Raw genomic sequence first — 27,981 nt, forward strand, 5'->3', positions numbered from 1 at the left:
CACCTTCTCTGTTATAACACACACACACACACACACACACACACACACACACACACACACACAGGTGACTGCTCTGGCAGGAATAACGGGCTTGCATTATTATAATAATTATTGTTATCAGTATTACCATTATATCTGGTGGGTGATGTTTGTTTGTTTGTATGTGTTTTGTTTTAAGGTTTTGTTTAGTTTTTATCATATTTTCTCACTGTATGTCTCTACCTCTGTCTTTACACTTTGTACTGATAAAAAAAAAGAGAGAAAGTGATGGATATATGTTGTGTGAAACACTTTTTTATTTGTATTATTGAAGATTAATCTTAATTTATTATTTTCAGTTACTTCATTTATTTTGAAAATTGTAACCGGAAGCTTTGCATTTCCTTCATCGTCATAGTAACATAGCAGTATGTCGTCTATATCTTAACTTAGCATTTGCAAAGTCAACAGAGCCAATAATGTATGCTCTTAGCTTGTCATATATATCCGTTATATAGCTTTATAGTATTACTTTACCGGGCAGCTCGGTAGCTAACTAGCATAAATTCCTTTTAACGTTGGACGAAGACAAGCGATGGTGGTTACAGGAAGCAGCCCACCTCGGACCCTGCTCACCATCTTCCTGCTCATTTTGAGTGAGCATTTGGTGAAAACAGCTTCTGAATATGACCCTTATAAAATCCTGGGTGTCAGCAGGAGCGCCAGCCAAGCAGAAATCAAAAGGGCATACAAGAACCTTGCCAAAGAGTGGTGAGTGACTGACATCAGAAGTCCCACAGCTAGGCCATCACATGTCAGCTGTGGCAGATCAACATCATTTAGTTACAGTGCACGTTTGACACCTGAACTGCAGCTTGTTATCACATAATCCATCTCCAGTTGGGCTAATGTAGACTATTTAACAGATAACCCCATTTTTTAAAACCCTGCATGACCCAGCGCTGATGTGTGGTGTCCTATATGGGCTTTTTCAGGCATCCAGAGAAGAACAAGGACCCAAACGCTGAGGACGTGTTCATCAAAGTCTCAAAGTCATATGAGGTGGGTGAAATGCACTCAGGCACACACAGTGCTCTGCATCACAACATATCATGTAGTACTGTAGCTCCGGCTGATACCACTCACTTTCTATATGACAGTCAGTTTCACTTTCTTTATCATGGTCTCTCAGTGATTATTATAACATTTGATTAATAGCACTGTCCTCTCACCTTTTATTCTCTCTGGCATGCAGATTTTGTCTAATGAGGAGCGAAGATCCAACTTTGACGAATATGGACAGATGGATGAAAACCAGCCCTTCGGCCAGTCACAGCATCACCGTTTCCGCAGCTTCCACAACAGCTTCTACTTTGATGAGTCTTTTTTCCATTTCCCCGAGTACGCCAATTTCAAATGTGTAGTCTATCACTTATATATAATACTTAGACAATACTTAGAATGAGAAAACACTGATGGGAGTCTCTGTTGTTTTGTCCATTTCCCTAGCTTGAAAGGAATTGTTACAATGTCACATGTTTGTGAAGACACTATTGGTAGAGGTGTACATCATTAGCATGATTATTATGTTTTGGATTTCTGCCTGTCAGTCAGATAAAATAAGACATTTAAAGACACCTGATTGAGCTCTGCTAACCTAGGAGTGGAACTTGTCTTTTTGAAAAACTTAACTAAATGGTTAATTAAAAAAAATTTGATTGGTAATAATTATTGGCAACCGTGATGTGCTATGTTGTCCTAATGTCCAAATACATCAATTTTTAGAACTCATAACACTTATTAAAGGAGAGAAATTTGTTAGTTGTCAGTTTTCTAAAACTAACATGTTAGTAGAATTGTCTTTTATAAGTTGTTTTGAGAGAAGGAGCATGATGTAGAACCAGAGAACAAATTGGAGTTATAGGTCTTAAGTCTTAAAAACACTCACTGTCTGCTTCTGACCCTCCTCCAGGTCCACGGACTTTGAAAACAGCAAGTACCGGCTTCGCCATGCACAGTTTAACAGCAGTGTCCTTCCAGACAGCCACAAGAGGCCATACCTAATCAAAGTGACCTCTGCGAGGTGCACTGCATGCATCCACATTGAGCCTGTGTGGAGGGAGACGGTGCAGGAGCTGGAGCCGCTGGGTAAGGCTGCTGTCACTACACTCCCATCACTCTGCTACCCTCCGTTTGCTTTACTATGCTAAAGACACCAGTCATAAGCTGTGGGATTTGGATTCAGTATCTATAAAAATTAATGTTTTTAGATTTTAACCAGATATATCCTGAAGCTCAGTACATAAAGCTAAAAAATACTCTAGTTGAGTTGTAGCTTTTGCTTTAAACAGCATGTATCCTCATAATGTTTCCATATTGGGGTAACAAGCTGAATGTCACACCTTATGAAGTGTTAGCAAACAGTTGCCTATTTACACTGCAGCTGATTTGAACAGCATCACCATTCATTTGCAATCGTGTTTCTGATGACTTGGCAAACGTAAGTCAGCCTGCCATTGAGCAATATTCACCCTCCTAACTCTGTTTTTGTTTTCACCAACTCCTGAGAAAGCCATTTGGATGCTTACCTACTGAATTCCCCACCATGCTCATGAACCAGTTGCTAACTTTGTCTGCCATTTGATGCTGGGCAGGTAGCTTATAGTCTGAGCTTTTTATGCTGAAGAAAGCTGCATGCTGCAGCTGGAAATGAGGTTGATGAGAGCAGTGAGAGTGAACCAAAACTGTAAAGTTGTGAGCCGTACGATCAAAACAATGAGCTGAAAGACACTAAAAAACTCTCGGGAAACTGCAGAGGTGATAAATATTTGTGGGTTTGTCACCATGAGTGACACCTCTCACATTACACGTCATTTGACCCACTGTTCATATAAAAATATTGACAAATGCAGTTTTTGCCTACCTCGGATGCAAGGTTTAACAAAATATCCCTTTAAAGTTTAACAAAACTTGTTTGCTGAACTAAAGAAATGATCTTAAGATAGAACAGTTATTTGTGTAATATTTTACGGGTACAGTAGCATGTTTCTATTTTTACTTCTACACCAGGTGTGGGCATTGGCATTGTGGACCGGGGTTATGAGCGTGGTCTGGCCAACCAGCTGGGAGCTCACCGCGCTCCTTCCATCATCGGGCTGGTGAACGGCAGAGTGACCTTCTTCCATCAGGCCGTGGTACGAGAGCACCTGCGACAGTTCATTGAAGACCTGCTGCCCCAGAGGCTGGTGGAAAAGGTAACAACGTAAATGTAGTATGACTGCATGTGTGCAGTATTTTCATTAATTTTAAGTCGGATACTCTCAATGGAATTTATGTAAACCCGATCAGTGATTATTTTTAACCATATAAAGAAAATCCAGGCTTGATTTAAGTTTACAAATATATATAATATATATGATTCAGAAGTTGTTGTTTAGTTTTGGTTCATATCATTCCCCATTTCAGGAAATGATCTGAATATTAGAATTTACTGAAAGCATGGTATATACTATATAATATAATGATGAAGGCTGTGTAGAAGAAGGTTTTTTAAGATTCTGGACGTTTTGTATTCAGTTTCAGTAATTATGATGTCCATAGACATTTACACGGAGCGACTTATGATGGTGAATGTGAATAATTCTGTTGTTTTTCTAGATCACAGATAATAACTATCTGGCTTTTCTGGATAACTGGCATGTGGAGAATAAACCCAGCGTTCTCTTGTTTGACCAAGTCCCTGTTGTTCCCCTACTCTACAAGGTAATTAATGTATTCAAACTCACATATGCACCATACCAAGCATGCCACTTTCAATCTATTTGCTTTGAAATCTCCTCTTTTACACCTACTTGTCTTCTTTAATTTAATATATTTATAATATATTATCCAGTTAACAGCGTTTGCCTTCAGAGACTATGTTCGTTTCGGCTATGTGGACCAGGGCGAAACGCACAACATTCGGCTCCTGCGGCAGTTCAACATAAACACATATGCCCCCACCATGCTGCTGTTTAAGGAGGACACAGAAAAGCCAGTTGACATCATCCAGGTACATTATACATTATACAGTTTTAAAATTTTACATTAATGTTGCTATTTTTCTAGCACACCCCTTCTCCTACTTCAACTTTTGCTTTACCACCCGTATATCCCCTGCCCTTCCTCTCTCACAGGCCAAAGGTATGAAGCGGCAGATCATGGATGAATTTGTCTCCAACAACAAGTTCCTGCAGGTGCCACGACTCGTCAACCAGCAGCTGTTTGATGAGCTGTGTCCTGTCAAGCAGTTGCGCAGACGGAGGAAGTAAGACATTACATGAGAATGATTGTAGTCCCTCACTTAAATTGACCTCCTGTGTATCAGAGGAGCCTTCTGTCATGCCTGTTCTTTGCTTGTCCACTACTGCAAAATTGATGTAGAAGGGAAAGCAAAACCAGGGAAGCCTGACTTTGAATTCTAACATTTTATGACAAATGTAAGGGGTTAACTGAGCTGAATGGTTTGCAGGTACTGTGTGCTGCTGATCACAGGTGAGGACCAGACCTTTCTTCCGGGCAATAAGGCCTTCCTGGACTTCGCCTCAGCTAACGCAAAAGAGGTGCTGCGGTTTGCATACGTCTATCAGCGTCATCAGCAGCCTCTTTGTCAGGCGCTGCTTCACAACCAGGCTGCACTCTGTTCCAGAACGGCTGTTCCAAACATACAGGGAAGCGAACCGAATTTTGTTATAAAGGTCAGAAATAAACATTTTTATGACAAAAATTTCACATTCATAAAACACCTCTCTAAACAGGGTTGTGGAAAATTAACATTAAATAAAAGTACAATTTTTAGGTCTATTTGCATTGATCATGTGTTTGTCTTGTACACAAACTCGCCAACATGTTCCTAAAATCACGAGTATGGTACAAATTAAGCTATCTGGAAAAAAAATTTGAATTTTCTATCCTCCACTCTAAACAAACTTTGAGGACAAAGTTCATTTGCTGATAAACCTTTTTTTATCCAGAACAAACCAAAATGGAGGTTGTATCAGATGAACACAAAATGTTCAGAAAGTGATATGTGTCAGATTACTGATATGTGCATTCTGAAAGGCTGCATAGCCTCAATTTGCAGTAAAAAAAAAAAAATGAAAAAGTGTTTTTCAACACCACTGACAGGTGGTGATTCTGGAGAGGCAGAGTCAGGCTGGTAAGTTCCTGTCCTGTATGAGTGGTGGCTGGAATGGCAGTGAAGAAGACAAGGGCCGCTTACATGAACAGCTGGAGCACCTTCAGAAAGATCCCACCTACCTCAATGACTCAGGCGCCACTCTGCCAGAACTCAACAACGAGATGGCCCCTGTAAGAGAGACCACAGACTCGTACACGTCAGTCTGGTTGTGAAGTTTGAACTAGAGCATTTTGTGGATTAATCTCAGTTTTCTGTTTCATTTTCGACCTCCCACCAGATGTTTCTCATTCAGTGGATGAATGCTGCGTACGATTACATCCTTCAAATATACGATGACCTTCTCTACTCAAACTGGTAAGACAGCACTCATCCAGGAAGTCTGCAGCATTTAGTGCAAAAAAGCGAAAGACAGACATGGTGGTGTACTTTTACTGATATTTTTGATATGTATGAAAAGCTGAATCATGCTTCTGCATCAAGATGTTGTCATACCCACCTGGTGGGGGCTCTGTAGGTACCTACTCAGTGTGTCCCATCACAATTGAGATGCACATGTAGGCTAAACAGGCTACATGGAGACTTCAAGGATCAAGGTTATTGGTTCAGTGGGCTGCTGTGGTTTTTCTCCTACATGTTTCTGCTGCCAGCAGTATTTATTAATAGTGAAGATAACATGGAGCATGTTAAAGAGAGTTTAATCATGTGCTTTTCAGTAATGATGAACAAATTAGTATTTTGTGATCTAGCAAAGCTATTTCCAGAGATCACTTTGGGTATGCTGTATAATAAATGCACATCGCTTCCTGTTAGTAATAATGCAAAACACATCTTTTGTTGAGACAGTCTGTAAAATTGTAACATTTGTTCAGGCACATAACTTTTTATTTAATCTTTTCACTGTCTAATGTTTCCAGTTGTTTAGAAGTTGTGGACATGAATAATAATATTACGATTTTAATGTGTCTTTCCTCAAGGAGAGAGATGATGCCCATCCTGTCGCTGATTTTCTCGGCTCTCTTCATTCTTTTCGGCACCGTCATCATCCAGGCCTTCAGGTGAGAGAGGCATGGTCCTTTTTCAGTCTGACACGTTGTAACCATATACTTTAAACCTGCGGCACGGAACTTTTACATATAAATGAACATCCGTTACATTCAAGCCCTTGTCAAATTAGTTCACACAATGCTGATTAAGCCTGTCACTTCCAGGTGAATCTCTGTATTTTACAGTATACAGAGTTTTTAATCTGGTGTCAGGTTTGACATTCCCACCCTGGCCAGATGAATGGATACTGCACATGCTCTTATGGGCAGAGTGTGTGCACCAGAGTCTTCCGCAAGCTGAACCGGCTAACTTCCAGTTAGCTCTCTGCTAACTTGAATGGGGATAAAATAATTGAATCGAGTGGCTCTTTTAGACTTTCCAAATGTTATTAGACTGAATGGATCAAATCCCGATAGTGAAACGAGTCTTTTTCTGGGGGTTGTGTGACACTCAAAACAATTTATCCCCCATTTTACAGCTGCAACAGAAGTGACGGAGTAGGCTACAGTGGAGTCCATAACATAAGCGCATCAACAGTGTTTGTAATTACTCTCACTGCCATAGGGGGGTGACAAAAGTCCTGCACTCCAGCTTTAATTAAAAATGTCTCCAATGTAGAAATTTGTTCATCATATTTGTTTTCTAATTCTACGTATATGATTGTTTCTAGTTTTGACTTTTGATTCTCTTTTCTGTGCTGTATTTACAGTGAGCCAGGTGAGAGCAAACCTGCAGCATAAAAGCCAAAGGAGAAACCGCAAACTCAGGAAGACGCATCAAGTAGAGCTTCTACCTCAGGGTAATGTAGTGACATGAAGCAAACACAAGATGGATACAGAATACTTTGACTAAAGGTCACAGCAGAACTACCAAAATCCCATTTCACATGGAAAATCTACTTTACTTATCAAATTAGGGGAACTGGAAAGAAAGCAAGAACACCAAAGAACATTACCTTCACACCTGCTGCCTGAATTGTGTTTCTTAAAACTTATTTTGCAGTTGAATGTCTGTTTGTCCAACTGGCTGGACCATCATGGTTTCTTCTAACTTCTAACATGGTTTGTGAATGTGTAATAAAGTTTTGCAGCTGTAGAAATATTTTGTGCATGTGTGAAAAAGTTCAACAAAAGGTCATAACATATCATCACTAACAAGAGTACATTAAATTGAGCACATAAATAGACATTTTCATACATGAGACATGATCATATAAAAATTACAATATTGATAGCACATTACAATCATTCAACATGTGTTGCGTATGTGTATGTGTGCACGTGTGTATGGTCCTTAATTCATGGCAGTGTATATACATAATATTTATGGGTGTGTGTGACCATTTTCATGCATGTTCACCATGTCACATAAATGTTTCACAGACTTGCAATAAAAAAATTAAAACGTTCCGAGTCTTTGGTTTAAAAAATGATTTGGTATTAGTCTATTTTAATAGCTGGTATTACATGAAGAGTAAATTTTAATCAGTAACGCAACATGTAATGATAGAGGGATGCAGATTTAATTTAAAATGTAATTTTTAAATTATTATTATTGTTTAGAACCGTGTCAACGTTATAACCTTCATGGTGAGTGATGGGGACCTCTGCTGGTGACTTAATGCCACTCAACTAAAATAATATCTCTATATATCACACTAACTAGCTAACTTTAGCTTAATCTGATGCTACCGGCAACCAATTCATTCATAAAGTGCCCGCGGTTGCGTTTTGAGGCACAAACACACCCACACCTCTGCAGCTGTACGCCGCACCGACTGATTTGGTCTGAATAGGGGCTAACACAAAAGCGGCAGCCCCCTGTCCCGCCATGCCGGCTGTCCTGTTTATACACACAGTCGATCGGGCTCTGTGACTACCTCGGTAGCTTAATAGCTTAGTGGCGAAGCAACTCTGCCCCCTACTCAATGTTTGTACTATTATACAGAACAGCGAGGCGGGGTACGGGCGCAGTATTCCCGCCTTGAACGGGCTGTGTGAAAGGGGCTATAGTTGGTTTGCCTTCAGTTTGAAAAGTCCCTGCCAGCGTTGACGCTGCAACTTTGGTAACGCTTGCGGACATTTGCTAACAAAAAGCTACATTACTGTTCAATTCTGGGAACATTAAGCAGCTTTCCTGAACATGAAAATATACATTTAGACTACTGCGTTGCCTTACAATAATAGCGAACTAACTACAAGCTAAATGCACATTACATCTAATGTTTACCGTTAATATTTAAAGCATCTTCAAGTACAATTAAATCCACTTAGGTTATAGAAGGGGGATGAACGCAATGGAAGAATCTGCTCTCTGATTGAACAGATTGCCACGCGTTTGTCCAATCGGATTCACATGTCAAAACAGGGTCAAACTTCGTACTCATAACTTGCAGTTTGTAGTTGTAACGTCAGTGTCGCACGCAAAGGTAGGAAATCTGTGTCGGTCCCTCTGACTTTTTGAAACCTCACTGTTAAAAAAAATCCTGCACAAATTTTAATTACACACACACAAAATATTTCTACAGCTACAAAAACGTTTTACACGTGCAAATTACATGTGTGTACAAAATTTTTTCACACATGCACAAAATATTTCTACAGCCGCAAAATTTAATTACACACACTTAAACCATTTCACAAGCTCACAATATTTATGACTATTATTTGATTCCATACACTGTAAAAAAAAAAAAAAAAAAAAAAAGGGAAAAAAAATAGAGGACTGAATCTATAATCTCCACAGAAATAATAGTAATAATTCCTGCTTGTCATTGGTCCATACAGCCATCCTCCCAAGAAGGACTTTGTGGAGGTGACAGAGCTGACAGACATCACGTACACCAGTAACCTGGTGAAGCTGAGGCCTGGCCACATGAATATCGTATTGGTGCTCACCAACGCCTCCAAGAATGCCCTGCCCAGGAAATTTGCTAAGGAGGTTTTCTCGTGCTCTGGGTAAGTTTCAGCAATGCACATGTTAGGAAATTAAAGGCCTTAATAAGAACTGTGCATCAGTATTGTGGAGGTTTTAATTAATAGTTTTAAAGTTTTATTTGTTGTTCAGAGCGTATTAATCTTTGTAATTTTGTGTCTAGTCACTTTAGTGATATTGTAATAACTTGCATTTAAATCACAGAACTAAGGCTAAATGATGGAGTTATATAAACATCATTTACTTAAGTATGTATCTGGTCCACTAAGATGATTGCATATTTTTCATTGAGCATTTGCTTGTTCTACCTATTAATCCCAAACCCCTGTGCCACTACAGGACTCAGACCCTCCACTTCTCCTTCCTCAACGCTGATAAGCACCGCCACTGGCTCAACCTCTGACGTTGCACAGAGCGAGGGCCATTCAGATGACGATGAGGAATCTTCAGACTATACCAGCCACGTCTATCATTTTTCCAAGCCAGTTTAGCTATTTTCAATTGGTCTCCACTTCAATCCAAAATGGTAAATCATAAATAGTATTTGAAATAGGTGTGACCAGCCATTTTGCTGTGTTGTCAATGCAGAAAAAGCTAAACTTCCAACGTGTCTTCTTTGGAATGTAGTCAAAAAACTATTTATGAACAAAATCAAAACCATAGTGGAAGTTACTCATCAATAGTTAATCTTTCAATATGTGTTGTCATTTTGTCTGTATCTCTATCATATGGTGTGCTGTTGGCATTTGAAATTGGCCAAAATTTCTGGTCCAGACAGCTGGTTCAAAGTGTAGATGTTTCTGAAGACTGACTGCCTGAAAGAAAAACAGTTTGCAGGCTGAATACTAATGTATTCATGTAAATAATTAGTTATACTCATTTATATCCACCCCAGACAGTGGGTAAAAATATTAATTAAAAAATAAATAAAGATAAACATATACATTTATTATCTATTTAACAGTATAATAATATAAACTGCATCCAAAAATGTAAACTATACATGCTTATCAGTGCAAGTAATGTCATGCCATGGTTAATGTTGATCCCTCTTATGTTTTATAGAAACAATCTCTTTGGACTTCTTACAACCCCTGAGGCTTACTCAGCCAGCATATCAGTCATTTAAGGGTAAGTAATAAACAATAGTGACATCAAAAATAGTAAAAAAATGAGGAAATATATTTTATATCAAGATTCTGTTTTATCCAAACAGCACCCGTGGCCCCTTGTCGTAATTTCCATACATTTTGTAAGAACTGAATAGTGGACTGCAGTAAAATTACTGATAAACAAAGTAGTTCTATTCAATTACTGTCCACCCCTGATAGCATGTGAGATACATAGAATGGATATATCTCTTTGTATCAATAAGAGCCACCCCTGAACCAAGTACTACACTTCAGGAGCGACAGCAACTGCAGGAATCTTGTTAGTTATGAACATTTCAACTGACCAGCAAACATGCACACACACATACACACACACTCCACAAACATTATATATACATGAGACATTTTATTTTGTGGATTTCAACTCTCACAGACTTCACTGTTACTTAATACGTGTTCTACATATGTAACACAAGAGTACAGTATTTTGTTGTATTATTCTCATAAAGCCTTAAACCTGTTACAGTAACCAACATGTCTGACTTATCAAATCTCTAACTAGACTTTTCTCTGCCTCTCACCATTACATCAGAAAAGGGGCAGTTTTGAGAAATGTTAATAATTGATTTAATATTAGCATCTACTACTCTTCACAGGTGTACTGACAGAACAACAGGCCCATCCCTCCACAAGTGCCGCTGCTGACAGGCCACAAGAAGGTGAGTTGTGAATGTGCAAGTTTATGTTCACATGTGATTTGGTACTTTTGACAACAAAGATGTCTATTTACACAGTAAGATTGTTTCAAATAACTTCTCCTATCTAGAACAAGCAGTTCATATGAAGGATGTGCAGCCTAGAAGCAGAGTTGTTCGAACCATCTGACTACCATACAGACAGACCATATTCTAGCACTCATAGCTTCAACAGAGAGCAACATGCATAATGGCAATTTTTACTTTTGAGGACTGTTCCTTTATGTACAATGCCAACTTAAAATTTAAAAATAAACATATCATTCAAACTTATTTCCTTCACACATTCAGGTGATATCTCTCTTGTGGAGGACATGATGGAGAATTTGAAAAGACGTGGCCAGGATCTCCTCTTCACTGCTGGGCTAGTGGCAATGGCTAAGCAGTATCACCTCCCGAAGACTAAACCCTCAAAACTAATGTCAGCCATTCACACTTTCGGGAAATCCAGCAGCCTGATCAGCAAAAGGGCTGCCACATTAAGGCAGGCTGCCAGATGTCAAGGCCTGATGATTGGCTGCCAGCCTACTGCTGTGGCACACAGGAAGTCAGGTTCTGGCTCAAAGAGGCATTTTTCAGCTGGGCGTCACAGCTTTAGCTCGTCAGTGGCTTTGAACACCACCCTTGCCAAAAAACACTGAGGAACTCTACCCCCTTTCCTTGGAGGCAGGATGTTGGGTTTCGACGCCACTTTATCCCTCTCACCCCTCTCTCAACGTCCTGCCTCTAAGGAGAGGAGTGAGAGGGGGTAGAGGAGCATTGAAAGTTAACTTTCACTCATATTAACAGCTTAAAAGTTTAAAAACTGAGTAAAATTGGTATTAACTGCAAAGTGCACAGTATGTTTGTAAAGGAGGATTGATTAGTTAGCTTAGTTACCTTTTGGCTTTTAAATTTTTCTAAATTTTTGTGTCGTCTATTTGTCTATTTGTTTATTTGGCCACTATAGACTGAATAAAACAGAGGGAAATCACTGACAGACAAGGTCAGTTGAGGATAAGTAGGATAAACACAATTAATGCTAATTATAATTATTACAACCCCTCCCACTCTGCTTGTGGTTCCTTGTGTGTGTTTTTTCTTTTCCTGTGTAGGAGGCAGAGTGGCAGAGGTGTGTCAGGAGGATGACCTGAATCAACTCATCCTGATTGATATATAAGAGGGCTGGATATATCAGTCTGCTCTCTCTTTGCCACGCTTCTGCTGCTGCTGAGGCAGCCCTCTCTCACCTTTTCTCTATAGGCACCCGTTTTAGGTTTGGTTCAGTTATGCTGTCCTAGTTATCCTTATACCTTGTTTCACACCTAACAATACACACACACCCACCCACATCCATCGCTCATGCACACTTACACCACTGACCATACTGACATCCATACCCCATATCTCATTAATCCTTAATTGCCATGTTAATTTACTTTGGTTTAATAAAATATCTTTTTGTTAAAACTTTATCATAGTGTGTCTCCAGTTTGTTGTGGCCAAAGAGCTAGGTCATGACAAAAATACTCAATCTTTATCATATATTAGATTGTGATAAGCATATATAGATATATAACAGTTTGAGTTTTATTATAGCTAATTTACTGCATCTCTCTGTCAATAAGATTATTTTTTGTGAGAAAAAAAGTGTTAGTGGAGCTATCAAGTAAAAAATAAATAAGAAGAGACTTGACGAACACCACGAGATAATTGAAAACGGGGTGAGGTACCATGTTTGAGTTTAATTGAAGCATTACCATTTGAGTAAAGTGTTTTGATAGATTTACAAAAACAGTCACCAAAACCAAATTTGTAAAGTGACTGATAAATAAATTAGTGTTCCGGGGAATCAAATGCCTTATAAAAATCCAAAACAGGATAACTCCATTTTCATTAATAAATTAAGAATAATCCAATAAATAGAAAAACAATCCAATATTGTTTGCAATATGCCTGTTTGACATAAAACCAGATTGTGATTCATCAATTATAGTTGCTAAGGATTTCTTAATTCTATTAGCAAGAATAAGCCAGTACTTTGTAGTCATTATTGAGTAAACAGATAGGGCGCCAGTTGTCTATCAAATGCAAATCTTTTTTGGGTTTTGGAATGAGGGTAATAAGGCCTTGTGTTAGTATAGGTGGTAATACTCCAAATTCAATACTTTCAGAAAAGACATTAAAAAGAAAGGATGCCAGTTCATTAGAAAATGTCATAAAATTCTGCAGTGAGTCCGTCATTGCCCGGAGATTTGTTGTTTTTAAGGCTTAGAATAGCATCCAGAACTTCATCATGAGTTATTTTGCTGTCACAAAGTGCTTTATAATCTTAAGAAATTACTTTGCAGTTTTTAATGGAGTTTAGAAGTTGAGATGGTTTTTCTTCTAAAAAAAAAAAGTGTAGTATAAACTTTGCTGTAAAATTCATACTGAACAAAAGGAAGCTATCATTTTGTGATCATTAACAAGTTTACCATTCATTTTCAAAGCATCTATGGATATTTTTTTCAGTTTGGATTCCTCTAAACAAAAGAAATAATATGAGTTTTGCTCACTTCCTCCAATGGTTTCATTTAAACTGCATCCATGGGAAAAACGATAGACGCACACCGGCTACATCCCACGTCCTGGCCCTCAGTGGCTACTAGAAATGCTTTTGCCTTATTAGACCCACTCCAGGTCCAGTTCCAGCTTCCACTCTCGATCCCGCTCCCATTCCAGGGAGGACGGACCAACCCCAAGAGAGGCTCCAGCAGGGCCACCAGCATAGAAGTCCACCACAAGCGTGACAGGCTTGGATTGTGGATAGAGAGACTAATGGAGAGTGATGGATATATGTTTTGTGAAACACTTTTTTAAATTTGTATTATTAGACATGAATCTTGTTAATTTATTATTTTCAGTTACTTCATCATTTATTTTGAAAATCGTAACCGGAAGCCGTATTTCCTTGTAGACATGACGGTTTGTTAATGCCCAGCATTAGCTAGACAAATAATGGCCTCATCATTGTAGTAAAATAGCAGTATGTCGTCTATATCTAAACTTACCATTCTTTAAGTCAACAGAGCCGATAATGTATGCTCTTAGCTTATCATATATATCCGTTATATAGCTTTATAGTATTACTTTACCGGGCAGCTCGGTAGCTAACTAGCATAAATTCCTTTTAACGTTGGACGAAGACAAGCGATGACGGTTACAAGAAGCAGTCGACATCCTCGGACATGTCCAGCTCTGCTCGCCATCTTCTTGCTCATTTTGAGTGAGCATTTGGTGAAAACAGCTTCTGAATATGACCCTTATAAAATCCTGGGTGTCAGCAGGAGTGCCAGTCAAGCAGAAATCAAAAGGGCATACAAGAACCTTGCCAAAGAGTGGTGAGTGACTGACATCAAAAGTCCCACAGCTAGGCCATCACATGTCAGCTGTGGCAGATCAGAATCATTTAGTTGCAGTACACGTTTGACACCCGAACAATTGCTCGTTATAACGTAACCCATCTCAAGCTGGTCTAATGTAGACTATTTAACAGATAACCCCATTTTTTAAAACCCTGCATGACCCAGCAGTGATGTGTGGTGTCCTATATGGGCTTTTTCAGGCATCCAGATAAGAACAAGGACCCAAACGCTGAGGACGTGTTCATCAAAGTCTCAAAGTCATATGAGGTGGGTGAAATGCACTCAGGCACACGCAGTGCTCTGCATCGCAACATATCATGTGGCACTGTAGCTCCAGCTGATGCCACTCACTTTCTATGTGACAGTCAGTTTCACTTTCTTCATCATGGTCTCTCAGTGATTATTATAACATTTGATTAATAGCACTGTCCTCTCACCTTTTATTCTCTCTGGCATGCAGATTTTGTCTAATGAGGAGCGAAGATCCAACTTTGACCGCTATGGACAGATGGATGAAAACCAGCCCTTCGGCCAGTCACAGCATCACGGTTTCCGCAGCTTCCACAACAGCTTCTACTTTGATGAGTCTTTTTTCCATTTCCCCAGGTACACCAAGTTCAGATGTGTAGTCTATCACTTATATACTTAGTTAGACAATACTTAGAATGAGAAAACACTGATGAGAGTCTCTTTTATTTTGTCAGATTCCCTAGGTTGAAGGGAATTGTCCCAGTGTTACATGTTTGTGAAGACACTATTGGTAGAGGTGTACATCATTAGCATGATTATTATGTTTTGGATTTCTGCCTGTCAGTCAGATAACATAAGACATTTAAAGACACCTGATTGAGCTCTGCTAACCTAGGAGTGGAACTTGTCTTTTTTGAAACATTTTACTAAATGGTTACTTAAAAAAAGATTGATTGGTAATAATCATTGGCAACCTTGATGTGCTATGTTATGTGCTATCTTAATAAAAGGAGAGAAAATTTGTTAGTTTTCTAAAACTAACATGTTAGTAGAATTGTCTTTTATAAGTTGTTTTGAGAGAAGGAGCATGATGTAGAACCAGAGAACAAATTGGAGTTATAGGTCTTAAGTCTTAAAAACGCTCACTGTCTGGTTCCGACCTTCCTCCAGGTCCAGGGACTTTGCAGACAGCAAGTACCTGCTTCACCATGCACAGTTTAACAGTGACGTCCTTCCAGACAGCCACAAGAGGCCATACCTAATCAAAGTGACCTCTGAGTGGTGCTTTGCATGCATCCACATTGAGCCTGTGTGGAAGGAGACGGTGCAGGAGCTGGAGCCGCTGGGTAAGGCCGCTGTCACTACACTCCCATCACTCTGCCCCTCCCCCCGCCCACACTTCCCACAAGGAATGATGCTTTTCCTAAAAGCATCATAACATAAGGTTGATGTTTGTTCAGTTGCAGGCCATTAGAACAAATGTAATTCTAAGTATTAAGATGGCTTACAAAGAGCGGGCCATTTCTTTTAATTATTTGTAAGGGTTTATTTGTTCTTCTTGGTTCCCTGGAACAGAGAGTGAAGCTGTTGGGAGGCATTCAGCTCTATGTAACTATTGTCTGGCACTGGAGATGAATTTAAAGTTAATTTTGCTAATTAGCAGTGTTCCCAGTGCCCTTCAGACTAAGGCTGATATTTAGTCTATAATAGCTAAGTGGCGGGCAACTGGAAATATATCTTGCATACTAATGTAACCCATTGCTTTACTATGCTAAAGACACCAGTCATAAGCTGTGGGATTTGGATTCTGTATCTATAAAAATGGACGTTTTTAGATTTTAACCAGATATATCCTGAAGCTCAGTACATAAAGCTAGAAAATACTCTAGTTGAGTTGTAGCTTTTGCTTTAAACAGCATGTATCCTCATAATGTTTCCATATTGGGGTAACAAGCTGAATGTCACACCTTATGAAGTGTTAGCAAACAGTTGCCTATTTACACTGCAGCTGATTTGAACAGCATCACCATTCATTTGCAATCGTGTTTCTGATGACTTGGCAAATGTAAGTCACCCTGCAGTTGAGAAATGTTCACTCTCCTAACTCTGTTTTCATCTTCACTAACTCCCGAGAAAGCCATTTTGATGCTTACTTGCTGAATTCCCCACCATATTCAACAACTAGTTGCTAACTTTGTCTGCCATTTGATGGCAGGCAGGTAGCTAAGAGTGTGAGCTTTTTATGCTGCATGCTGCAGCTGGAAATGAGGTTGACGAGAGCAGTGAGAGTGAACCAAAACTGTAACGGTGTGAGCCTTAAAATCAAAACAATGAGCAGAAAGATGCTGAAAATTCTATATTGACAAATGCAGCTTTTGCCTAACTCAGATGCAAAGTGTTTAACAAAATATCCCTTTAAAATTTAACAAAACTTGTTTCAAAGCCTTTCTTTTTGGTTGTCTCAAAGCCAGCTATGGCTTGTTTTCTCTGTCACTGTCACACATAATTTATGAACCTGATCCATTAGGCAGTCCCTCACTAATTTCAAAGACTGATAAAAATCCCACAGCATGGAGTGATTCTTTCCAGAGATTTTCTCTTGTCCCAGAGCTGCACAGTGGTTATTTGCTGAACTAAAGAAATTATCTTAAGATAGAATAGTTATTTGTGTAATATTTTACGGGTACAGTAGCATGTTTCCCTTTTTACTTCTACACCAGGTGTGGGCATTGGCATTGTGGACCTGGGTTATGAGCGTCGTCTGGCCAACCAGCTGGGAGCTCACCGCGCTCCTTCCATCATCGGGCTGGTGAACGGCAGAGTGACCTTCTTCCATCAGGCCGTGGTACGAGAGCACCTGCGACAGTTCATTGAAGACCTGCTGCCCCAGAGGCTGGTGGAAAAGGTAACAACGTAAATGTAGTATGACTGCATGTGTGCAGTCTTTTCATTAATCTTAAGTCGGATACTCTCAATGGAATTTATGTAAACCCGATCAGTGATTATTTTTAACCATATAAAGAAAATCCAGGCTTGATTTAAGTTTACAAATATATATATATAATATGTATGATTCAGAAGTTGTTGTTTAGTTTTGGTTCATTTCATTCCCCATTTCAGGAAATGATCTGAATATTAGAATTTACTGAAAGCATGGTATATACTATATAATATAATGATGAAGGCTGTGTAGAAGAAGGTTTTTTAAGATTCTGGACGTTTTGTATTCAGTTTCAGTAATTATGATGTCCATAGACATTTACACGGAGCGACTTACGATGGTGAATGTGAATAATTCTGTTGTTTTTCTAGATCACAGATAACAACTATCTGGCTTTTCTGGATAACTGGCATGTGGAGAATAAACCCAGCGTTCTCTTGTTTGACCAAATCCCTGTTGTTCCCCTACTCTACAAGGTAATTAATGTATTCAAACTCAGATATGCACCATACCAAGCATGCCACTTGCAATCTATTTGCTTTGAAATTTCCTCTTTTACACCTACTTGTCTTCTTTAATTTAATATATTTATAATATATTATCCAGTTAACAGCGTTTGCCTTCAGAGACTATGTTCGTTTCGGCTATGTGGACCAGGGCGAAACGCACAACATTCGGCTCCTGCAGCAGTTCAACATAAACACATATGCCCCCACCATGCTGCTGTTTAAGGAGGACACAGAAAAGCCAGTTGACATCATCCAGGTACATTATACATTATACAATTTTAAAATTTTACATTAATGTTGCTATTTTTCTAGCACACCCCTTCTCCTACTTCAACTTTTGCTTTACCACCCGTATATCCCCTGCCCTTCCTCTCTCACAGGCCAGAGGGATGAAGCGGCAGATCATGGATGAATTTGTCTCCAACAACAAGTTCCTGCAGGTGCCACGACTCGTCAACCAGCAGCTGTTTGATGAGCTGTGTCCTGTCAAGCAGTTCCACAGACGGAGGAAGTAAGACATTACATGAGAATGATTGTAGTCCCTCACTTAAATTGACCTCCTGTGTATCAGAGGAGCCTTCTGTCATGCCTGTCCTTTGCTTGTCCACTCCTGCAAAATTGATGTAGAAGGGAAAGCAAAACCAGGGAAGCCTGACTTTGAATTCTAACATTTTATGACAAATGTAAGGGGTTAACTGAGCTGAATGGTTTGCAGGTACTGTGTGCTGCTGATCACAGGTGAGGACCAGACCTTTCTTCCGGGCAATAAGGCCTTCCTGGACTTCGCCTCAGCTAACGCAAAAGAGGTGCTGCGGTTTGCATACGTCTATCAGCGTCATCAGCAGCCTCTTTGTCAGGCGCTGCTTCACAACCAGGCTGCACTCTCACCTCAGGTCAGTGGCAGAGGCGCATGTGCTAACGGCTGTTCCAAACATACAGGGAAGCAAACCGAATTTTGTTATAAAGGTCAGAAATAAACATTTTTATGGCAAAAATTTCACATTCATAAAACACCTCTCTAAACAGGGTTGTGGAAAATTAACATTAAATAAAAGTACAATTTTTAGGTCTATTTGCATTAATCATGTGTTTGTCTTGTACACAAACTCACCAACATATTCCTAAAATCATGAGTATGGTACAAATTAAGCTATCTGGAAAAAAAATTAGAATTTTCTATCCTCCACTCTAAACAAACTTTGAGGACAAAGTTCATTTGCTGATAAACCTTTTTTTATCCAGAACAAACCAAAATGGAGGTTGTATCAGATGAACACAAAATGTTCAGAAAGTGATATGTGTCAGATTACTGATATGTGCATTCTGAAAGGCTGCATAGCCTCAATTTGCAGTAAAAAAAAAAAAAATGAAAAAGTGTTTTTCAACACCACTGACAGGTGGTGATTCTGGAGAGGCGGAGTCAGGCTGGTAAGGTCCTGTACCGCTCTATGAGTGGTGGCTGGAATGGCAGTGAAGAAGACAAGTACCGCTTACATGAACAGCTGGAGCTACTTCAGAAAGATCCCACCTACCTGAGCTCAGACGCCACTCTGCCAGAACTCAACAACGAGATGGCCCCTGTAAGAGAGACCACAGACTCGTACACGTCAGTCTGGTTGTGAAGTTTGAACTAGAGCATTTTGTGGATTAATCTCAGTTTTCTGTTTCATTTTCGACCTCCCACCAGATGTTTCTCATTCAGTGGATGAATGCTGCGTACGATTACATCCTTCAAATATACGATGACCTTCTCTACTCAAACTGGTAAGACAACACTCATCCAGGAAGTCTGCAGCAATTTAGTGCAAAAAAGCGAAAGACAGACATGGTGGTGTACTTTTACTGATATTTTTGATATGTATGAAAAGCTGAGTCATGTTTCTGCATCAAGATATTGTCATACCCACCTGGTGGGGGCTCTGTAGGTACCTACTCAGTGTGTCCCATCACAATTGAGATGCACATGTAGGCTAAACAGGCTACATGGAGACTTCAAGGATCAAGGTTATTGGTTCAGTGGGCTGCTGTGGTTTTTCTCCTACATGCTTCTGCTGCCAGCAGTATTTATTAATAGTGAAGATAACATGGAGCATGTTAAAGAGAGTTTAATCATGTGCTTTTCAGTAATGATGAACAAATTAGTATTTTGTGATCTAGCAAAGCTATTTCCAGAGATCACTTTGGGTATGCTGTATAATAAATGCACATCGCTTCCTGTTAGTAATAATGCAAAACACATCTTTTGTTGAGACAGTCTGTAAAATTGTAACATTTGTTCAGGCACATAACTTTTTATTTAATCTTTTCACTGTCTAATGTGTTTCCAGTTGTTTAGAAGTCGTGGACATGAATAATAATATTACGATTTTAATGTGTCTTTCCTCAAGGAGAGAGATGATGCCCATCCTGTCGCTGATTTTCTCAGCTCTCTTCATTCTTTTCGGCACCGTCATCATCCAGGCCTTCAGGTGAGAGGCATGGTCCTTTTTCAGCCTGACACATTGTAACCATATACTTTAAACCTGCAGCACGGAACTTTTACATATAAATGAACATCCGTTACATACAAGCCCTTGTCAAATTAGTTCACACAATGCTGATTAAGCCTGTCACTTCCAGGTAAATCTCCGTATTTTACAGTATACAGAGTTTTTAATCTGGTGTCAGGTTTGACATTCCCCCCCTGGCCAGATGAATGGATACTGCACATGCTCTTATGGGCAGAGTGTGTGCACCAGAGTCTTCCGCAAGCTGAACCGGCTAACTTCCAGTTAGCTCTCTGCTAACTTGAATGGGGATAAAATAATTGAATCGTGTGGTTCTTCTAGACTTTCCAAATGTTATTGGACTGAATGAATCAAATCCCGATAGTGAAACGAGTCTTTTTTTGGGGGGTTGTGTGACACTCAAAACAATTCATCTACTGTTTTACAGCTGCAACAGAAGTGACAGAGTAGGCTACAGTGGAGTCCATAACATAAGCACATCAACAGTGTTTGTAATTACTCTCACTGCCATAGGGGGGGAGACAAAAGTCCTGCACTCCAGCTTTAATTAAAAATGTCTACAATGTAGAAATTTATTCATCTTATTTGTTTTCTAATTCTACGTATATGATTGTTTCTAGTTTTGACTTTTGATTCTCTTTTCTGTGGTGTATTTTCAGCGAGCCAGGTGAGAGCAAACCCCGGGCGTCAAAGCCAAAGGAGAAACCGCAAACTCAGGAAGAAGCATCAAGTAGAGCTTCTACCTCAGGGTAATGTAGTGACATGAAGCAAACACAAGATGGATACAGAATACTTTCAATAAAGGTCACAGCAGAACCACCAAAATCCCATTTCACATGGAAAATCTACTTTACTCATCAAGTTAGGGGAATTGGAAAGAAAGCAAGAACACCAAAGAACATTATCTTCACAGCTGCTGCATGAATAGTGTTCATTGAATTACTGTTTGTGTACATTTGCCAGGGATTTTCCAGGATCAGTAGAGTAAAGAAGAAATAATTGTAATAATTCCCGCTTGTCATTGGTCCATACAGCCGTCCTCCCAAGAAGGACTTTGTGGAGGTGACAGAGCTGACAGACATCACGTACACCAGTAACCTGGTGAAGCTGAGGCCTGGCCATATCAATGTCGTACTGGTGCTCACCAACGCCTCCAAGAATGCCCTGCTCAGGAAATTTGCTAAGGAGGTTTTCTCGTTCTCTGGGTAAGTCTCAGCAATGCACGTTAGGAAATTAAAGGCCTTAATAAGAACTGTGCATCAGTATTGTGGAGGTTTTAATCAATAGTTTTAAGTTTTGTTTGTTGTTCAGAGCGTATTAATCTTTGTAATTTTGTGTCTAGTCGCTTTAGTGATATTGTAATAACTTACATTTAAATCACAGAACTAAGGCTAAATGATGGAGTTATATAAACATCATTTACTAAGTATTATTATTATTAAGTATGTATCTGGTCCACTAAGATGCCCTGATTGCATATTTTTCATTGAGCATTTGCTTGTTCTACCTATTAATCCCAAACCCCTCTGCCACTACAGGACTCAGACCCTCCACTTCTCCTTCCTCAACGCTGATAAGCACCGCCACTGGATGCCGTCACTCCTTCGCTCAATCTCTGACGTTGCACAGAGCGAGGGCCATTCAGATGACGATGAGGAGTCTTCAGACTACACTGGCCACGTCCTGGCCCTCAATGGCTACAAGAAATACTTTTGCCTCTTTAGACCCGTCTTCACAGGGGATGATCCCAGCGACGCCTCTTCCTCATCCGAGACTTCGTTCTCCTCTGACAGCAGGAGAAAGTCCCGCTCCAGGTCCAGGTCCAGCTCCCACTCTCGATCTCGCTCCCATTCCAGGGAGGACGGGTCCGCAGCCAAGAGAGGCTCCAGCAGGGCCACTAGCATAGAAGTCCACCATAAGCTTGACAGGCTTGGACTGTGGATGGAGAGGCTAATGGAGGGTACCCTACTTAGATTGCAGGTCCCTGCCTGGCCCTCTCTTGGTGAAGCTGCTAACAACTCTTCCACAGAGAGCTGAGGTCAAAGTAAGAACTGTGTACGATTGGTAGCTATTACACTACATGGTTTTGCCTCCTGATTAAGTTCTTTAGCAAGAAAACTGCAGTTAGTTCTCTTTGGCACAGGTAGGTTTCTGCACTGAACTGTTGCAACCTGTTTACAGATTGTCTCATTTTATCTTTTAGATAGCGTGGTCACATGAAAATTGATGGCTTCAAGTAGTGTGCTGCCAGTAACCTGATGAATGAACCTAATGAATCTGTGTGCATGTTAAATATCTGAGATGAACACTTATTGAGGCAAAGGCTAAGTCTGAGCTGCATGACGCCGCTTCATGAATGTGCCGAGACAGAAGGAGGAAAACAACAAAGACAGATGAAGTTTCTCCTGATGCACATACACACTCTGTGCTCTGATTGCAGGGCAAGTAAATCTTTACTTTTTACACACATGTGACTGCTGGGGTGTTTTCACAGCCAACAGACATGACATGATAGTACAAACATTAGCTGTAGTTAGCGTGTGTGTGTGGAGTAATTCCCTGTATGTGTGTGCTGCAGCTCAACACCGGTACTTGTGTTAATTCCCTCACTCTCGTCTTAACGATTATGAAATGAACTCATGCAACTCGAGATAAGCGCACATTTTCTTGCTCAACTTTAGCCGACACGTCATCAAAGTCATTTGAACCACTTGGAGCCTCTGAAATAGTTTAGAGCCTGAACACATCTTTACAATTGACAGTCTTCTATCATTGAGTTTGACCATCATCATTGTTTCCTTCTGTTGGAGAATTCTGCTTTATGTCATCAGATCTCCACATGGGCTTTCTTTGGAAGCAGGTTAATAAGAATAAAGGCTAGAAAACTGAGCTTTTTGCACTGAATCTATAGATAAATTATGTTATTTTAAGGACCTTTCTTTACAGTTAGATCTGACACTACTTTTTTAAAATTCCAGGCCATACAGAATTTCACAGCATGGTAAGCAGCAATAATAGACTTATTTCATATACAGTAATAAAACTCACATTTCAGAACATTTTTAAAGGATTAATGAATAAAGAGGGTTCTCCCTAATGTTTTCCAGTGCAGCTCAGACCAAGTTGCCATGTATTTGCTGCTGTTTCGTTTTAGGGAATTTTGAACTGTGATGACATGAAATATCATTTTCGGTAAATGGGACCTAGAATGTTGAAATCTGCCTTTTTTTGTTTTGTGGTTGCTTCTTTTTTTGGGGGCATATTTCACATATTTTTAAGTTCTTGTCATTATTGTCTGAATCAGGGAGAAACGATACATCCACCATGTCGTACTTGCCCTTTTAAGCCCTTAAACCACTGTAAATATTAATGCATGGAATAAGTAGACCTAAAATCTCTAATAAATGTATAGTGAATTTGCACTGGCAACTTAAATGTTTCACCTACTCTGTTTTGTCCTTCGTCTGTAATTGAATCATTTCCTGCTCAACAAATAATATTTGCAGTACACTGTAATAATGATTTTTTTTATGGCATTTGAACTTCATTTATATCCATATCCAACTGTAAGAGATGAAACATTTGGAAAGAATCTCCTTTTAAAACAGTTTATTTATTAAAATGTGTGACCTGCTTGGATATTTGTCATTTCCATTCTTTAAACTAATACATATTTTTAACTACAACAATACAACATTCAATATGTTAATGCAGATGAATAGATCACTAAGGTACAATGAATTTTCCAGCTAATAGTATGGGCATTATCTTGATGTCTTATTAATATTAAAGTAGACGTAAAGTAAGGTTAAATGTGACATTTTTTCCAATCAGCAGATAATACAACAAACATTTGCCATAAAACAAACTACTGCTAAACACAATGTTCAGCACGTGCATTAAGCACAGTACTTGACAAGTTCAAATTATGGTATTAACACTTGTGTGTTTTTTGAACTAGAATACAGGTTCAGCACTAATTATGGCACGTTCTTCATGGACACATCATCAGGGCCGAATGAGACTGGCAACAACTCGTTCACAGTCATCTTCTGGTAGGAGCCGTCAGGCTTTGACAGGTATACGTCCCAACATAATCCAAACTGTGAGGGGATAAAAAAGAAAATATAACAAATAGCTAAATCCTCTTCTAAAAACATTCCTTCTCATCGCTTGTGTGTGGACCTGACAAATCTGAAGACTGTTATTAAGAAACTAGCATGTGGTATTCATTACTCACACAAGTGCTGGTGGGTGTAATTAAACATTTACCACCAGTTTCTCGGAAACCAAACCTCCAACTTAAAACTACATTGGTCTAAAACTTAATTAGTTTAGAAGTTTATTATTATATAACATTACAGAATGAAAAGCTACACCAAGCCAGAATACCTCTCTCATGAACTGCCTGCAGCCACCACACGGGGAGATGAACTGGTCATTCAAGTCACTGCAAAGACAATATGAAAATAATGTAGCAGAGAAACAATATCTGCAGTTTGATTTTGAAACAAACTAAATGTGCAATAGTTCATAAAGATAAAAAAAGAGGTCTGTCTTTTAAAATAGGATATGAATAGTGATTATGTGGCTGGAGGTGTACATCAGGAGAAATCTCTTAATGTTGAACACGAAGACCTTGTAGCCTCTGTTGAGTGTTTTAGACTGATGTCATTATTGTAATTATATTGTAGATTTTCTCATTCTTATGGAAAATTTTCTGTTTTCACAACATGTCTTCACCCTGTGTTATATTTGGCAAACTTTTGATGAACAGATCAAAGCAAAAACAGATGAGCAAAAATGGACTCAGTTTTCCTATGAGTCCATTTTTGCTCATCTGTTTTTGCTTCGTCTGGTGATGTGCAAACGGAAACCAGACACACGTATGCCAAGAGTCATGGTTTGTTAATACAGAAGTTATGACTGTGACAGGGTGGGGCAGACAGGCCTGGCATCTTACAAGAAAAACAGAACTAACCTGGCAATGGCAATGGCCTTGAAACTTCTGTAGCCTTCTGACACTGCCTTCGAAATAGCATTCCTCTCAGCACAGATCCCCAGGTTGTAACACGCATTCTCCACATTGCAACCTGCCCAGTGTTGAAGAAAATACACTCAGTCCTTGTTCAAAGTTTGCTGTGGTGGAAGTGGTTTAATAGCATTCCGGAAATGCGGTGAGCTTACTGACACAGAGCTGGTCTGATACAGTAGACTGACCCAGGGCAGAAGAAATGGAGAGACTTTATACAGTAAAGATCAAAGCACAAAATGGTGAACAAAAGCTATAGTAAGGATCAAAGTAGTGACCAACAATTGGTGAACCAAAGATAGGAGGGGGGGGGGGCATTTACATACAAGATCAAGGTTTGCCAGGTTCAAGTCGGGAGGGGTCAGATCAGTAGAGGTCAGGAGGGTGACCAACAAATGGTAACAAGAGATAGGAGGGGGGGGCATTTACATACAAGATCCAGGTTTGCCAGGGGAAAGTCAGGAGGGGTCAGATCAGTAGAGGTCAGGAGGGTGACCAACAAATGGTAACAAGAGATAGGAGGGGAGGGCATTTACATACAAGATCCAGGTTTGCCAGGGGAAAGTCGGGAGGGGTCAGATCAGTAGAGGTCAGGAGGTGGAAAGGACACAAAATTGGCATATGTTTGATCGAAGAGTTGTCTCAGACGTCATTTGATTATCAAGTCTCCAAACCAAATGTGTGTTCTCTATTGATGATTAAGTCTGCTCCTAAAAGGTATTCTTCTTCACCTGGAAACATTTATTTATAGTCAACGGCTCTTTGTAGTGCATTTGCTACCGTAAAATTAAATCATCACATTAGAAAAATGATCATATTTGATTTAAAAAATTGATTTAGAATAAAGATTATATCTGAAAAAAGAAAAGAGGCCTTTTCACAACGACAGAAGTTGTCTATTTACTCCTCTCCTGGTCAAACAGTTACTAAACGGGTCTTTGTACTTGCAGCTATTTGCCAGGCATTTGGCCCCGACACATTTCTTCTGAGGGACACGTGACTCGCTAAACTTTGTAGATTCCAGCAACACGGAGAGGAAAGTTATGTCTTTGCCTAAAAATAGAGAATGATTTGACGTACCTGGCATTGTGTACAGTGCCAGTGATGCAACGAGAAAAGTATTTCCGATCTCAAACAGTCTTGCCGCTTGTTTAAGAAGAACCAAAGTGTCAGTAACAGTTGAGCTTAGTTAATAAACTGTTCTGTAATCAATCCAAACATTAATCTTTTAAATTAGAGGGAGACATAACTACTATTTAATACCATCTCTCTGTTTTTCTATGAGTATATCAAGAGCAGAGTTATTATTGCATATGTGTCATCAAGACATGAACATTATTTATAAGCTAAATTAGCCACAGCTTGTCCAACTGATCTGTTTGTGACTGTCAGGCATCATTTTATTACAAAAATCCTGTCAGCAGCAGCCTGAGCAGCACACAGACACACAGACAGGTGAGCTGCAGCCTCTCAGGTGAACTCTGATGTCATAGTGAAAGATCCAGCCATGAGGTCAGGAGTTGAATGAAAAATAATACAAATAGAGGTTTTTGAGATGATTTAAAGATTTGAGCATCACTGTGGCTCTGTCATGAAACTCTTGAGTTGGGTCGCCTAAATACACAAACTGAAAGAAGGACAGAATCTCAGGTGAGGTTTGAAAACCTTCCAGCAGTGAGTTACAGAGCAGCACATTACCTACAGGTTTCTATACATTTATTTTATCATGACAGTCTATGATATGTTATTTTTAAATATTAATTTTGGTCTCAGATTTATAGTTAAGTAGTTTATTGGTTCAAAAAAAAGTAGAAGTCAGGAAAAAAAAGGAAAAATAAGTCCAGTTTCAGGCATGTCATCAAATTCAGTAAACAGTAAACACACAAGAGTCAGGCTCTTTATGTGTGTATAACTATATACTGTTATACACACATATATACTGATCATTGTCCTCATACTTTTACTTTAAAAAAATCTAAATGATCAGATTACAGTCAATTCTGTTACTTCCCCCGCATCTCAGATTATCTCAAATGATAACCTGTTCTTGTCAGTGACATGACAAAAACAGGCTTGTCATGTCACTGGTTATTTGTTGCTGCTGTTAGTGAACAATTTAATTAACTTTTACAGCACTTCTTTTTGGATTTACATGACTCTTTCAAGTCTAATTGCTGATGATGACAAACAACTTGATATAGTAGTTTGCATAAGAATTTAAAGAATTTAGAAAAAGCATATTAAGTAAAACTTGATTTCCTGTTCACCCTAAACCAAATTTTAAACCTCACACCAAATATTTACTCTAACCCAGACCCTAACAGTCTGTGGGTTAAGTCTCACATGAGCCTTACCTGTAAACATGTGGTTATCGAGGGTCAGGAGAGCAGCTCCCACTCTGAATTTGCTGTAGGGGCAGTAGGCTTGCTCCTTTGCATGCAGGGACTGGTCGATCAGCTTTTTAACTGTTTCCTGGGGGTCATTAAAATGCATCACCTCTCCACTGAACTGCACTTTATCCATATTTGCGCTCTGGGTTTCGAAGGCTTCTTTTGAGTCAGTGAATGAGTTCATGGTAGTCCAGCTTCAAATGTGAAAGAAACAGAGAGGAGGGAGGGGGAGAGGGTGCAGTC

The 27,981-nt window shown here is 39.5% G+C and overlaps 2 protein-coding genes and 1 long non-coding RNA gene across 4 annotated transcripts; 2 read left to right on the top strand and 1 right to left on the bottom strand.

Moving 5' to 3' along the window:
• The first annotated feature begins 367 nt into the window (after positions 1–367).
• Positions 368–23,955, top strand: dnajc16l (DnaJ (Hsp40) homolog, subfamily C, member 16 like). 2 transcript variants are annotated; one of them, XM_044348255.1, is made up of 16 exons: positions 368–646; positions 14,262–14,365; positions 14,590–14,656; positions 14,850–14,995; positions 15,530–15,705; positions 17,080–17,264; positions 17,672–17,776; positions 17,907–18,065; positions 18,190–18,320; positions 18,525–18,702; positions 19,207–19,389; positions 19,497–19,573; positions 20,197–20,277; positions 20,976–21,065; positions 21,351–21,521; positions 21,855–23,955. In XM_044348255.1, the coding sequence occupies exons 1-16, from the start codon at positions 575–577 to the stop codon at positions 22,351–22,353; spliced, it is 2,424 nt and encodes an 807-aa protein (XP_044204190.1). In that variant the 5' UTR covers positions 368–574; the 3' UTR covers positions 22,354–23,955. The 2 variants fall into 2 exon arrangements, with proteins under 2 accessions (XP_044204190.1, XP_044204189.1); XM_044348254.1 differs by lacking the exon at positions 368–646 and having other exon boundaries at positions 13,911–14,365.
• LOC122980340 lies at positions 10,195–12,457 on the top strand. The gene is made up of 3 exons (XR_006403024.1): positions 10,195–10,267; positions 10,905–10,967; positions 11,295–12,457. It is a non-coding gene; the product is annotated as an uncharacterized LOC122980340 (long non-coding RNA).
• On the bottom strand, positions 23,286–27,926 carry LOC122980339 (cytidine deaminase-like). Its single transcript, XM_044348256.1, has 4 exons — positions 27,703–27,926; positions 25,298–25,409; positions 24,709–24,766; positions 23,286–24,419 (listed from the first exon to the last, which is right to left on the bottom strand). Exons 1-4 carry the CDS (start codon positions 27,920–27,922, stop codon positions 24,297–24,299), a joined length of 513 nt encoding a protein of 170 aa, XP_044204191.1. The 5' UTR covers positions 27,923–27,926; the 3' UTR covers positions 23,286–24,296.
• Positions 27,927–27,981: the final 55 nt, after the last annotated feature.

Source organism: Thunnus albacares, chromosome 4, assembly GCF_914725855.1.
Source record: "Thunnus albacares chromosome 4, fThuAlb1.1, whole genome shotgun sequence".
Taxonomy (NCBI): domain Eukaryota; kingdom Metazoa; phylum Chordata; class Actinopteri; order Scombriformes; family Scombridae; genus Thunnus; species Thunnus albacares.

What these genes read in the sequence shown, in the direction of transcription:
- LOC122980339 (XM_044348256.1), bottom strand. Translation starts at nt 27,922, where the DNA reads ATGAACTCATTCACTGACTCAAAAGAAGCCTTCGAAACCCAGAGCGCA. An exon ending in AAGGCCATTGCCATTGCCAG is followed by an intron (nt 24,767 to 25,297) that starts GTTAGTTCTGTT and finishes TTGTCTTTGCAG; the next exon opens with TGACTTGAATGACCAGTTCA. An exon ending in GCAGGCAGTTCATGAGAGAG is followed by an intron (nt 24,420 to 24,708) that starts GTATTCTGGCTT and finishes ATCCCCTCACAG; the next exon opens with TTTGGATTATGTTGGGACGT.
- dnajc16l (XM_044348254.1), top strand. Translation starts at nt 14,178, where the DNA reads ATGACGGTTACAAGAAGCAGTCGACATCCTCGGACATGTCCAGCTCTG. An exon ending in TTGTTCCCCTACTCTACAAG is followed by an intron (nt 17,777 to 17,906) that starts GTAATTAATGTA and finishes TATATTATCCAG; the next exon opens with TTAACAGCGTTTGCCTTCAG. An exon ending in TCAACAACGAGATGGCCCCT is followed by an intron (nt 19,390 to 19,496) that starts GTAAGAGAGACC and finishes ACCTCCCACCAG; the next exon opens with ATGTTTCTCATTCAGTGGAT.